At 35.9% G+C, this 14,254-nt stretch overlaps 1 protein-coding gene across 2 annotated transcripts in view; it reads left to right on the top strand.

Moving 5' to 3' along the window:
• The window catches only part of LRRC7 (leucine rich repeat containing 7), a 455,066-nt gene that overhangs the window by 149,144 nt on the left and 291,668 nt on the right, over positions 1-14,254 (top strand). For both annotated transcript variants that reach the window (XM_065928451.1, XM_065928441.1), the window contains exon 4: positions 11,342-11,420. In XM_065928451.1, the coding sequence (XP_065784523.1) occupies positions 11,342-11,420 (79 nt within the window). The remainder of the gene's footprint in view (positions 1-11,341; positions 11,421-14,254) is intronic.

Here is a 14,254-nt window from a genome sequence, read left to right as displayed (position 1 = left end):
GGAGATCCAGGTTTGATCCCAGGGTCAGGAAGATCCCCTGAAGAAGGAACTGGGTACCCACTCTAGTATTCTTGCCTGGAGAATTCCAAGGACAGAGCAGCCTGGTTGGCTAAAGTCCATGGGGTCGCAAAGTCAGACATGTCAAGTGACTAACACTTTCACTTTTTCACTTTTTTTCATGAGTTGAAGATATGCTCTAGAATCGTTTCTTAAAGTCTAAGGGACACATATTAGTATATATAGTAAAGTTCTCCTGGCAACCTATTTTTCCAAATGTGTTCGGACTTTCATAAGCAAATTGAAATAGCTATGAAAAATCCACAAAAATACAAAAATATTGCTCAGCATAGGCTAGTTATATATGTTTATTTATATATTTGCACTATACATTATAAGTACATGTTCATGAATATATGAATTTATTATTTACCTCCCATCTCTGAGAACATTTATCAGAGCTATTACATTGGTAAGAAATTGAGATCTTCTTTCAGCACACTAATTTCTTTCTCTTTGCTATACTCTTAGGTAGATAAACTTTTCACATTTATACGTCAGATCATTTCAACATGATTATTGGTCCCTTCATTGATGTCCACCCTCTGCTTCTGTTTCAAATGACTGCATATAACATATATGCAACACTTTGTGCCAGTGACTTCACCTACTTTATCTCCTTCAATCCTTACTGCAACTCTCTGGTGAAACCATTCATATAATAATCATATTGCAGAGTGGGAAACTAAAACATCGAACATTTAAATGACTTGCTTAGAGTTACCCAACAAGTAGTTAATAAAGTTGGATTCAACTTTTTAGATTTATTTTTTTAACTGGAGGAAAATTGCTTGCAATGTTGTGTTGGTTTCTGCTGTACAACGTGAATTGCTTGTGACTCGGTCAGTGAAGAATCTGCCTGAAATGTGGGAGACCTGGGTTCTATCTGTGGGTTGGGAAGATCCCCTGGAGGAGGGCATGGCAATCCACATCAGTATTCAGGCCTGGAGAATCCCCATGGACAGAGGAGCCTGGTGGGTTACACTCCATGGGGTCGCAAAGAGTTGGACATGACTGCACAACTAAGCACATGCATGTGCATGTTCACACACACACACACACACACACACACACACACACCAGTTCAGTTCATTTGCTCAGTTGTGTGTGATTCTTTGCGACCTGATGGACTGCAGCATGCTAGGCTTCCCTGTCCATCACCAGCTCCTGGAGCCTACACAAACTCATGTCCATCGTGTCAGTGATGCCATCCAATGATTTCATCCTCCATTTTCCTTTCTCCTCCTGCCCTCAGTCTTTCCCAGCATCAGGGTCTTTTCCAGTGAGTCAGTTCTTCCCATCAGGTGGCCAAAGAACTGGAGTATCAGCTTTAGCATCAGTCCTTCCAATGAGTATTCAGGACTGATTTTCTTTAAGATTGACTAATTGGATCTCCTTGCAGTCAAAGGGACTCTCAAGCATCTTCTCCAACACCACAGTTCAAAACATCGATTCTTCAGCGCTCAGCTTTTTTTATAATCCAACTCTCACATCCACACATGAGTACTGGAAAACCCATACCTTTGACTAGACGGACCTTTGTAGGTAATGTCTCTGTTTTTTAATATGCTGTCTAGGTTGGTCATAACTTTTCTTCCAAGGAGCAAGCATCTTTTAATTTCATGGCTGTAGTCACCATGCACCATGGCTGCAGTGATTTTGGAGCCCCCACTCCCAAAATAAAGTCTTTCACTGTTTCCATTGTCTCCCCATCTATTTGCCTTGAAGTAATGGGACCAGATGCCATGATCTTAGTTTTCTGAAAGTTGAGTTTTAAGCCAAATTTTTCACTCTCCTCTTTCACTTTCAAGAGACTCTTTAGTTCTTCTTCATTTTCTGCCATAAGGGTGGTGTCACCTGCATATCTGAGGTTATTGATATTTCTCCCAGCAATCTTGATTCCAGCTTGTGCTTCATCCAGCCCAGTGTTTCTCATGATATACTCTGCATATAAGTTAAATAAGTAGGGTGACAATATACAGCCTTGATGTACTCCTTTCCCGGTTTGGAACCAGTTTGTTGTTCACTGTCTAGTTCTAACTGTTGCTCCTTGACCCGCATACAGATTTCTCAGGAGGCAGGTCAGATGGTCTGGTATTCCCAACTATTTAAGAATTTTCTACAGTTTTATATACCACCTCTGTCTTGAGCCTAGTTTTCCCCCATGCACCATCCCTCTTGGTGATCACAGAGCACCAGACTGGGCTCCCTGTATTATGTAGCAGCTTCCCAATAGCTGTTTTACACTTGCTCATGTACATATATCAATTCTGCTTTCTCCCACCTCAGGGAGAAACTGGTCCCACCTTCACCCTCTCTTTTCCCCACTGTGTCCACAAGTTTATTCTCTACGTTTGTGTCTCCATTACTTACCTGTGAATGGGTTCATCAGTACCATTTTTCTAGATTCTGTACATATGATTTATATATGATATTTGTTTTTCTCTTTCTGACTTGCTTCACTCTGTTGTATAACAGGCTCTAGGTTCATACTCCTCTCTACAACTGACTCTGTCAGGTTCCTTTTTATGACTGAGTAATATTCCTTTGTATATATCTACCACATCTTCTTTATTCATTCATCTGTAGATAGACACCTGGTCCCTTCTATGTCCTGCCTATTGTGAATAGTGCTGCAAAGAACTTTGGGGTGCATGTGTCTTTTTGAATTATGGTTTTTCTCAGGGTATATGCCCAATGGTGGGATTACTGGGTTAGATGCTAGATGCTTTTAAACTGTGCTGCTGGAGAAGACTCTTGAGAGTACCTTGGACAGTAAGGAGATCAAGCCAGTCAATCCTAAAGGAAATCAACCCTGAATATTTATTGGAAGGACTGGGCTGAAGCTGAAGTTCCAATACTTTGGCCACTTGATGCAAAGAGCCAACTCATTGGAAAAGAGCCTGGTGCTAGGAAAGATTGAGAGCAAGAGGAGAAGCGGGCAACAGAGGATGAGATGGTTGGATGGCATCACTAACTCAATGAACATGATTTTGAGCAAACAGGGAAACAGAGAAGGACAGGGAAAACTGACGTGCTGACGTTCATGAGATCGGAAAGAGTCAGACATGAATTCACTACTGAACAACAAGTGCTACATTTATTCCTAGTTTTTTAAGGAACCTCCCTACTGTTCACCATAGTGGCCGTATCAATTTACATTCTCACCAACAGTGCAAGGCAGTTCCCTTTTCTCCACATCCTCTCCAGCATTTATTATTTGTAGAAATTTTGATGCTGGCCATTCTGATTGGTGTGAGATGATACCTCATTGTAGTCTTGATTTGCATTTTTCTAATAATGAGCATCTTTTCCTGTATTTATTAGCAATCTGTGTATCTTTTTTGGAGAAATGTCTGTTTAGATCTTCTGCCCATTTTTTATTGTGTTGTTTTTCTGATATTGAGGTGTATGAGCTGTTTATATATTTTGGAGATTAATCTTTTGTCAGTTGCTTCATTTGCAATTATTTTCTCCCATCCTGAGGATTGTCTTTTCATCTTGTTTATACCTCTTTTGTTTTGCAACAGCTTTTAAGTTAATTGGGTCTCATTCGTTTATTTTTGTTTTTTATCCATTAAGTTAAGAGGTGAGTCATGGAGGGTCTTGCTGTGATTTATGTAAAAGAGTATACTTCCTATGTTTTCCTCTAAGAGATTTATAATCTCTGGCCTTACATCCAAGTCTTTAATCCATTTGAGTTTGTTTTTGTATATGGTGTTAGGGTGTGTTCTAATTTCATTCTTTTAAATGTTGCTGTCCAGTTTTCCCAGCACCACTTATTAAGGAGGCCATCTTTCCACCATTGTATATTTTTCCTCCTTTGTCAAAGACGAGGTGCCCATATGTCTGAGGGTTTATTTCTGGGCTCTCTCTAGTTCCATTGGCCTTGTGCCAGTACCATACTATCTTGATGACTATAGCTTTGTAGTATAGTCTGAAGTCAGGATGGTTGATTTCAACAGCTCCATTTTTTTTTTAATTTTTTCCTCCAAGATTGCTTTGGTTATTCAGGGTCTTTTGTATTTCTATACAAATAGTAAAAAAAAAAAAATTTCTAGTTCTGAGAAAAGTGCCATTGGTAATTTTATAGGGAGTGCACTGAATCTGTAAATTGCTTTGGGTAGTATGGTCATTTTCACAATATTGATTCTTCCCGTCTAAGAACATGTTATGCCTCTCCATCTGTTTGTGTTGTCTTTGATTTCTTTCATCAATGTTTTATAGTTTTCTGCATACAGGTTTTTTGTCTCTTTAGATAGGTTTATTCCTAGATATTTTATTCTTTTTGTTATAGTGGTGAGTGGAATTGTTTCCTTAATTTATCTTTCTGATTTTTCATTGTTAGTACATAGGAATGCAAGAGATATCTGTATTAATTTTATATCCTGCAACTTTACTAAATTCATTGATTAGCTCTAGTAATTTTCTGGTGGCATCTTTAGGGTTTTCTATGTATAGTATAATGTCATCTGCACACATTGAGAGTTTTACTTCTTCTTTTCCATTCTGAATTCCTTTTATTTCTTTTTCTTCTCTTAGTACCATGATTAGGACTTTCAAAACTATATTGAATAATTGTGATAAGAGTGGGAACCCTTGTCTTGTTTCTGATCTTAGAGGAAATGCTTTCAGTTTTTCACCATTGTGAATATTGTTTGCCACGGATTTATCACATATGTTTATTTTGTTGAGGTAGATTCCTTTTATGCCCATTTCCTGGAGAATTTTTATCATAAATGGTGTTGAATTTTTTCATAATGTTTCTCTGCATCTATTGAGATGATATGTTTTTTATCTTTCAGTTTTTGATATGGTATATCACATTGATTGATTTGTGTATGTTGAAGAATCTTTGCATCCCTCCGATAAACCCCACTTGATCATAGGGTATGATTATTTTAATGTGTTGTTGGATTATGTTTTCTAGAATTTTCTTGAGGATTTTTACATCTATGTTCATCAGTGATATTGGCTTGTAATTTTCTTTTTTTGTGATACCTTTGTCTCGTTTTGGTATCAGTGTGATGGTGGCCCCATAGAAGTTATAAGTTTTCCCCCCTCTGCAATTTTTTGGAAGAGTTTGTGCAGAATAGTGTTATCTCTTCTCTAAACACTTGGTAGAATTAATTCACTTATGAAGCTGTCTGGCCCTGAGCTTTTGTTTGTTGGAATATTTTTTATCACAGTTTTGATTTCCGTTCTTATGATTGGTCTGTACATATTTTCTTTTTCTTCCTGGTTTAGTCTTGAAAGGCTGTACTTTTCTAGGAATTTGTCCATTTCTTCCAGGTTGTCCATTTAATTAGCATATAGTTGCTCGTATTATTCGTAGTCTCTTATAATCCTTGGTATTTCTGTGTTGTCTGTTGTAACTTCTTTTTCATTTCTAATTTTATTGATTTGAATCTTCTCCCTCTTTTTCTTAATGAGTCTAGTTAATGGTTTGTCAATTTTGTTTATCCTCTCAAAGGACCAGCTTTTAGTGTTATTGATCTGTGCTATCACTTCCTTCATTTTCTATTCATTTATTTCTACTCTGATCTTTACAATTTCTTTCCTTCTACTAACTTGGGCAACTTTTTTTCTTTTTCTTTTTCTAGTTCCTTAAGTGTAAGGTTAGGTTATTTGTTTTATGTTTTTCTCATTTCTTGAGGTAGACTTGTATTACTATAAACATCCCTCTTAGCTTGGCTTTTACTGTATCCCATAGGTTTTGAATTGTCTTGTTTTCATTGTCATTTGTCTCTAGGTTTTTTTTTTTAATTTATTTCCTCTTCAATTTATTCAGTGACCCTTGGTTATTTAGAAGCATATTGCATAGCCTCCTTGTGCTTGTGTTGTTTATAGTTTTTTTTTCTTTGTAATTGATATCTAATCTTTTAGTATTATGGTCAGAAAGAATGTTTGATACAATTTCAATTTTTTAAATTTTACCAAGGCTTAATTTGTGACTCACGATGTGATCTATCCTGGAGAATGCTCTGTGTGCATTTGGGGAAAAGGTGTATTCTACTGTTTTTGGATGGAATGTCTTGTAGACATGTTAAGGTCCATCTGAATTTATGTGTCATTTAAGGCTTATGTTTCCTTATTAATTTTAATTTGTCTGGATTATCTGTCCATTGGTGTGAGTGTGGTGTTAAAAGTCTCATTATTGCTGTGTAACTGCATTTCCCCTTTTATGTTTGTTAGCATTTGCCTTATGTATTGAGGTCCTCCTATGTCCAGTACATATATATTTATAATTGTTATATTTTATTCCTGGATTGATCCTTTGATGATTGCATAGTGTTCTTCCTTGTCTCTTATAACTCTTTATTATAAAGTCTATTTTACCTGATATGAGTATTGCTACTTCCACTTTCTTTTGATTTCCATTTACATGGAATATCTTTTTCCAACCCCTCACATTGGTCTTCATGTGTCCCTAGGTCTGAGTGGGTCTCTTGTAGAGAGCATATATAGAGGTCTTGTTTTTGTATCCATTCAGCCAATCTGTGTCTTTTGGTTGTATCACTTAATCCTTTTACATTTATGGTAATTATTGCTATGTATGATCCTTTTACCACTTACTTTATTGTCTTGGATTTATTTTTGTAGGCCTTTCCTTTCTGTGTTTCCTGTCTAGAGAAGTTCCTTTAGCTGTAAAGGAAGTAAGTTGTAAAGTTTAGAAGTTGTAAAGCTGGTTTGGTGGTGCTCAATTCTCTTAACTTTTTGTATCTGTAAAGCTTTCGATTTCTCCTTAGAATCTGAATAAGATCCTTACTGGGTACAGTAATCTTGGTTGTTGGTTTTTTTTCTTTTCATTGCTTTATATGTCCTGCCACTCCATTCTTGCCTGTAGAGTTTCTCCTGAAAGATCAATCGTTAACCTTATTGGGATTCCTTTTGTATGCTATTTGTTGCTTTTCCCTCACTGCTTCTAATACTTTTGTTTGTGTTTCATTTTCATTAGTTTGATTAATATTTATCTTGGTGTGTTTCTCTTTGCATTTCCCTGTATGGGACCCTGTGGGCTTCCTGGACTTTGTTAACTATATCCTTTCCCATGTTAGGAAAGTTTTAGATTATAATATCCTGAAATATTTTCTCTTTTTCTCTTCTTCTGGGATCCCTATAATTCGAATATCGGCGTACTTAGTGTTGTCTCAGTGGTCTCTGAAACTGTCCTCACTTCTTTTCATTCTTTTTTCTTATTCTTCTCTGCTTCAGTTATTTCCACCATTCTATCTTCAACTCACTTATGGGATTCCACTTTAATCCAACAGATTTGACTCTGAATGTTTTTTTGAGTTTAAACTGTAAACAACATAATACAAGTTTTTAACAAATAATGTGGTAACATTTCACCACAGCAGGGGATTCCATTTTCAGCAGAAGATAAAGAGATACAGTCTTTTCTTTAAAATCCTACTTTAGTTTACTTCTGCTTCCATATCTTGGTTTACACATAATTTCAGCCAACATCAGCCTAAGGCAGGCACCTATGGAGATAAGGCATCAGCGCACCAGCTTGTAATGAGCCTAGATTGGTGACTGAACAGAAAAAGCTAAAGGGAGAAAAGAAAAAGCCTTGTACCCTTTTTGGTTGCAGCTACCCTGAGTGACTATGATTACTCAGGAGAAATGATAAGGACAGTTCAAAGGTAACCTTATTGACTTCGGTGCTATTTTGTTAACATCTAGTTAATAAGGGCAGCTCTAGGTGTTATGACCTTTCCAAAAAAGAGAATTGCTTTTCTCATCCGATTCATATATAATGGCACTCCTAAGACTTCTTGAGTTTTCATTAAGAAACCAGATACTTCAGCAGCAATTTTAGGACAGCATAGTTTCTGATGAATTTTCACATAGAAAGAAATGGCTTAGAAACATCCCCACAACACTTTCATACCCTTATTTTTCAGTGGTAAATGACCTTTTGGTTTGGTTATCCTGCTGCTTCTTTGCTCAACCTCAAGATCCTACAAACATGGTGGTCTAGATCAACAGAAACTAGGAAGGTGACGGATTTTCTTTCCCGATTATCTATCATCAAAAAATTCAACTAAATCCTCACAAACTGTTTCTTATCCTTCTGTCAGATATGAAGTACTTTGCAGGACTAGTGTTTCATGCTTAATAATATTTTCAAAGTGAAAATGTTAGTCACTTAGTCATGTCCAACTCTTTGTGACTCAATATACTATAGTCCTTCAGGCTCCTCTGTTCATGGGATCCTCAAGGGAACAATACAGGAGTGAGTTGCCATTTCCTCCACCAGGGGATTGTCCCAACCCAGGGATTGAACCCATGTCTCCTGCATCTCCTGCATTACAGGCAGATTCTTTACTGCTGAATCACTGGGAAAGCCCAATAGTTTCAAAACTAGAGACCAATCGGTACTGCAGGGATGTAGCAATGGCTTCATATAGTCATTTTCTCTTCTAACTTTTGTAGGACTTCTTACAGTCATTCTTCAGGTAGTATGAGGGGCGAGTACCAGAAGCCCTGTGGATACCAAAGTCCACAGGTACTCAAGTCCCATATATAAAATGGTGGGATATTTACATGTAACCTATGCCCAGAAGCAGAAGATATTAAGAAGAGGTGGCAAGAATATAAAATGGTGGGATGTTTACATATAACCTATGTAACAGAAGCAGAAGATATTAAGAAGAGGTGGCAAGAATATAAAATGGTGGGATATTTACATATAACCTATGTAACAGAAGCAGAAGATATTAAGAAGAGGTGGCAAGAATACACAGAAGAAGAGTACAAAGATCTTCACAACCCAGATAATCATGTTGGTGTGATCACCAACCTAGAGACAGACATCCTGGAATGAAAAGTCAAGTGGGTCTTAGGAAAGCACCACTATGAACAAAGCTAGTGGAGGTGATGGAGTTCCAGTTGAGCTATTTCAAATCCTAAAAGGTGATGCTGTGAAAATGCGGCACTCAATATGCCAGCAAATTTGGAAAACTCGGACATGATCACAGGACTGGAAAAGGTCAGTTTTCATTCAAACCCCAGAGAAAGACAATGCCAAAGAATGCTCCAACTACTGCACAATTGCACTCACCTCACATGCCAGTAAAGTAATGATCGAAATCCTCCAAGCCAGGCTTCAATAGTACGTGAACCATGAAATTGCAGATGTTCAAGCTAGTTTTAGAAAGGGCAGAAGAACCAGAGATCAAATTGCCAACATCCACTGGATCATCAAAAAAGCAAGAGAGTTCCAGAAAAACATCTACTTCTGCTGTGTTGAATCTGCCAAAGCCTTTGACTGTGTGGATTACAACAAACTGGAAAATTCTGAAAGAGATGGGAATACCAGACCACCTGACCTGCCTCTTGAGAAATCTGTATGCAGGTCAGGAAGCAACAGTTAGAACTGAATATGGAAAAACAGACTGGTTCCAAATAGGGAAAGGAGTACATCAAGGCTGTATATTTTAACTCTGCTTATGTAACTGATATGCAGAGTACATCATGAGAAACGCTGGGCTGGAGGACGCACAAGCTGGAATCAAGATTGCTGGAAGAAATATCAATAACCTCAGATATGCAGATGACACCACCCTTTTGGCAGGAAGTGAAGAAAAATTAAAGAACCTCTTGATGAAAGTGAAAGAGGAGAGTGAAAAAGTTGGCTTCAAACTCAACATTCAAAAAACTAAGATCATGGCATCTGGTCCTATCATTTCATGGCAAATAGATGGGGAAACAGTGGCAGACTTTATTTTGGGGGGCTCCAGAATCACTGTATATGGTGACTGCAGCCATGAAATTAAAAGATGCTTGCTCCTTGGAAGAAAAATTATGACCAACCTAGACAGCATATTAAAAAGCAGAGACATTACTTTGCCATCAAAGGTCTGTTTAGTCAAAGCTATGGTTTTTCCAGTAATTATGTATGGATGTGAAAGTTGGACTATAAAGAGAGCTGAGTGCCAAAGAATTGATGCTTTTGAACTGTGGTGTTGGAGAAGACTCTTGAGAGTCCCTTGGACTGCAAGGAGATCCAACCAGTCAATCCTGAAGGAAGTCATTCCTGAATATTCATTGTAAGGACTGATGCTGAAGCTGAAACTCCAAATACTTTGACTACCTATGTGAAGAACTGACTGATTTGAAAAGACTCTGATGCTGGGAAAGTTGAAAGACAGGAGGAGAAGGGGACGACAGAGGATGACATGGTTGGATGGCATCACCAACTCAACGGACATGAGTTTGAGTAAACTTCGGGAGTTGTTGATGGACAGGGAGGCTTGGTGTGCTGCAGTCCATAGGGTTGCAGTCGGACACGACTGAGCAACTGAACTGAACTTATACACATCCACCTGTGTACTAAGTCATCTCTAGATTACTTATAATACTTAATGAGATATAAAGGCTATGTAAATAGTTGCCAGTGTGTAGCAAAGTTGAGTTTTGCTTTATGGAAATTTCTGAGGTTTTATTAAAAAAATAATATTTCCTACCTGCTCTTTGTTAATCCACCAATGTGTAGCTCACGGTTATGGAGGCCAACTATTTGTTTAACTCATTTTTATCAACTGATTGTAACATCTACCGCATCTTTTATTCCTCTATCACATTTATCAATTACATTGTGGCTTACTGATTTTGAGTAAGAAAAATTCGTGTTTTTCTGTCACAAAGCCAACAGCACAGCTGTGACAGCAGATGAGCAGTTCTCCAAGGGCAATCAGCCAGCTGGCTACCTCAGAGACTCCAGAGAGGATCCCAGGAAGGGCTGCTCACCTAGGCACCCTCTCGGGCAGATGCAGAGATGCACTGTGTGCAGCTAGGAAGAGTTGCATAAAATGTGTTAGGGCTTCTAATAGTTTGGTGATATCTACTGATTTATGATTTTTCCTTAGGTGTCTTTCCATTGTGCATGCTCAGTCTTCCCAATCTTATAAAATGAGGGAGCAAGCAAAGATTTTATTTTGTTTTCTTATATCTGCTGGTTTCCCCTTCCTTTGCTAGTTTCTATGATAACTGGATAAGCTCAACTATTTTTTTTTCTTTAGATTAGTAAATAGCCAAGATCCATCTTATACTAAATTTTTCTCAGTGTTTGTCTAATTTCCAATTATTACTTCATAAAATATAACTTAGCGTTCACATTTTTAAAAGTATACGTGTACTAGATGACTCTAATGTATTATTAAGTTTTTATTCTTACTTTATGATTATCAATATGGTGTTTACACTATGTATTTATTTATTCTTAATATTAAACTATAATTTAGTATATTTTCATATACTCTTTTTCTAATTTTAGGTGTACAAGAATTTCCAGAAAACATAAAGTGCTGTAAGTGTTTAACAATTATTGAAGCCAGTGTCAATCCCATTTCTAAGTGAGTATGAGTCATCACATTTTATTTATCTTTGTGTTTCCAGGGGTAAAAGAATAAAGATAAAAGAAGCTCACATAATAAATGAATTTTAAATGCTGTGTTTAAAATTCAATTTAATAGAATATTGGTAAAGGAATAATCAAATCACAATAGTTCAACAAAAGATGATTAAAGCATTGCTGAGTAAGAATGAAGGCCTAATTGACACAAGAAGGTGTTACTTTAGAGCACACTATATCATTTTTTGTGGCTCTCAGGTGACATTCCATGGAAAAGCACCAAAACTAAGAAAACAGTTATTAGTTGTGGTCATGCTGAAAAATTAGCATCAAGGTTCTGATGAAAGTTCAAGAAAGTACAAGATTGTAAGGTGCATGAAATTGTTGATAATGTGGTTCAAGCTGAAAAATGAATTAAGTATGATCAGAAAAAGGGACTATTTAGGTACCAGTGATTACATGAAGAGAGAAAATATAATTCTATAAGGATAGCCAAATGGAAGATATGGATGGTAAAGATGCTGTGAACAGAAGTAGGGTATTTGTGTGTTATGATCTGTTAGTAGAGCAATGCCATGGGAAAGTGAAATTCAGCATGTGACCATGTTTCAAATTACAATTATGTCATAGTGATAAAGTGTACTGTGGAATAAAATAGGTCAAGAAGCTATGACATGAATGGCTTTGGTGAGTCATGAAACTTAATGTTAGTGAATGTAAATGTGAATGTAAAGTGAATGAAAGTGAATGTAAAATCTAGAATGTCTATTGAAAGGTGTAGTTGTATTTGGAAGTGGTTGAATTTATTCGGTGGTGTTGGGATGCAGGTAATGAGTTGCAAACTAAGACTGGTACTTTAATTATACAAAAACTGACAGAAGGATTTGAGAAAATTCCTTCAGTCCTTTGTCCACATAGAGAAAGGGAGACAGGGAGAAACTAAAGTTCAATTAATCAATCTAGTATTTCCAGAAGAAGGCAAAAGAAGTGTATCAAAAGACATTTAACAGGAAATTTTTCTCCAGTAGTGTTGAGGAGAGGTAGTAGTGGGGATGCTTTCTCTATAGATCATAAAAAGAGGACGTGAGTGAGACTAGAAATGAAATAGAACGTAAAAAGATAAGTTTAGATGAGGCTTTTTACAGTGAATAGTTTGTGAAATAATTTAAGGCCTTTAGTAGAAAGTGTGGAGCATTAAGGAACAAACTGTGATTGAAAGATACAAATTTTCTACCTCAAATGTAAAATATGATGGAGAAAAAAATGCGAAAAATATTCCTCAAAAAACTTAGACCAAAATGCAACTTTCTCATAAAAGAAATAAATATTGCTGACTTATCACAATAAGACCATAAATATGTCCTTGACTTAAGTCATAATCCAGGGCAGATGATGAATTGTTTTGATTTCTAGTTCTTTAATTCTAACAGCTCATTGTATTTAGTAATCATCATCAGGTCTTTGGGAGTAGAAGTCAGATAATAAATTACAAAAGCTTAAAATCTATAGTTTTATTGGCTATATCTCTGAATTCCTTTCATATGTTTAACTTTTGAAAAGAAAATTAATATAACCAATTTCATCATAAAATGTCTAACACTAAAAGCAAGTTTGAGAATTCATTAAAAAAATTACTCAAAAGAAAAATCAAATTCCCATGGTTCTGCCTTTCCCAAAATATCGTATAAATAGTGCCATACTTTGTATGTTTTTACTTAACACAGTGATTTTAAGGTTTATTCCTGCCATTTCAAGAATTGTACTACATTCCCATTTATTTCTAGGTAGAATTCTTTTGTATGAATATAGCACAAGTTGTTTATATATTCCTCAGTGGATAGATATTTAAGTTGTTTCTAGTTGGGAGCTATTATGAATAAAGTAGCTATAAACATTTCTGTACTGGTGTTTGTGTAAGCATCTGTTTTCACTTCTATTAAGTGAACACATAGGAGTAGTCTTCTGCGTAGTGAGATACGTGTGTGTATCACCTTATAAGAAATTTGCAAACTGTTTTCAAAATAGCTATTTCATTGTGCATTCCAATCAGCATCTATTAGGTTTTCCATTATTCCTTATTATTGTCAGAATTTGATACAATCAGTTGTTTAATTTTTTCCCCTATTTTAGCCATTCTAGTAGATACAGTATCTCTTTGTTATAACTCACTGAAGTTTTAATTTACAAAATCAAATTAGCATCTTTCCTTCTATTTCTTTAAAATATTATTGCTTCTTTGACAAAAGTTCAGATTTTTTTTCATATTTATTGAGTTCTCTTTAATATTGAATTATAGAAATTCTTTATAAATTCTGGCTAAAAATCAGATACTTTTAGTCAGAATTTAATTTGATTTTAAAACTGCAAATATTTGCTGTTATGACTTATCTTTGCACTTCCTGAACAGTGACTTTCAAAGATCAGAAGATTTTCATTTTGATGAGGCCGTATTTATAATTTTTTATTATTTATTCTTCTTGTCCCTATCTAGGAGATCTTTACTATTGATAAATCATAGTTATAAAGATTTTCCCCTAAGGTTTCCTTTGGAACATTTGTAGTTTTGATTTTATAGTTAGGTCTGTGATCCATTTAAAGTTGCTTTTTGTTTATATGTATGGTGTGTGTGTGTGTTATGCTTCTCTTTTTTCTTTATTTATTGCATTTTATTTGTTCCAGTACCATTTGTTGAAAATTTTATCCTTTTTTGTAAATAAAATTATCTCAGTATCTGTTTTGTAAGTCAGTTGATCATATGTGTTTGGATCCATTTCTGAATTCTCTATTTTTATGTTAATCTATATGCCTCTCCTAATACCAATTTTATACTATCTC

Source organism: Muntiacus reevesi, chromosome 1 (genome assembly GCF_963930625.1).
Source record: "Muntiacus reevesi chromosome 1, mMunRee1.1, whole genome shotgun sequence".
Lineage (NCBI taxonomy): Eukaryota > Metazoa > Chordata > Mammalia > Artiodactyla > Cervidae > Muntiacus > Muntiacus reevesi.
The sequence above is the reverse complement of the archived record's forward strand: the minus strand, read 5'-3'. Positions and strand labels throughout refer to the sequence as shown.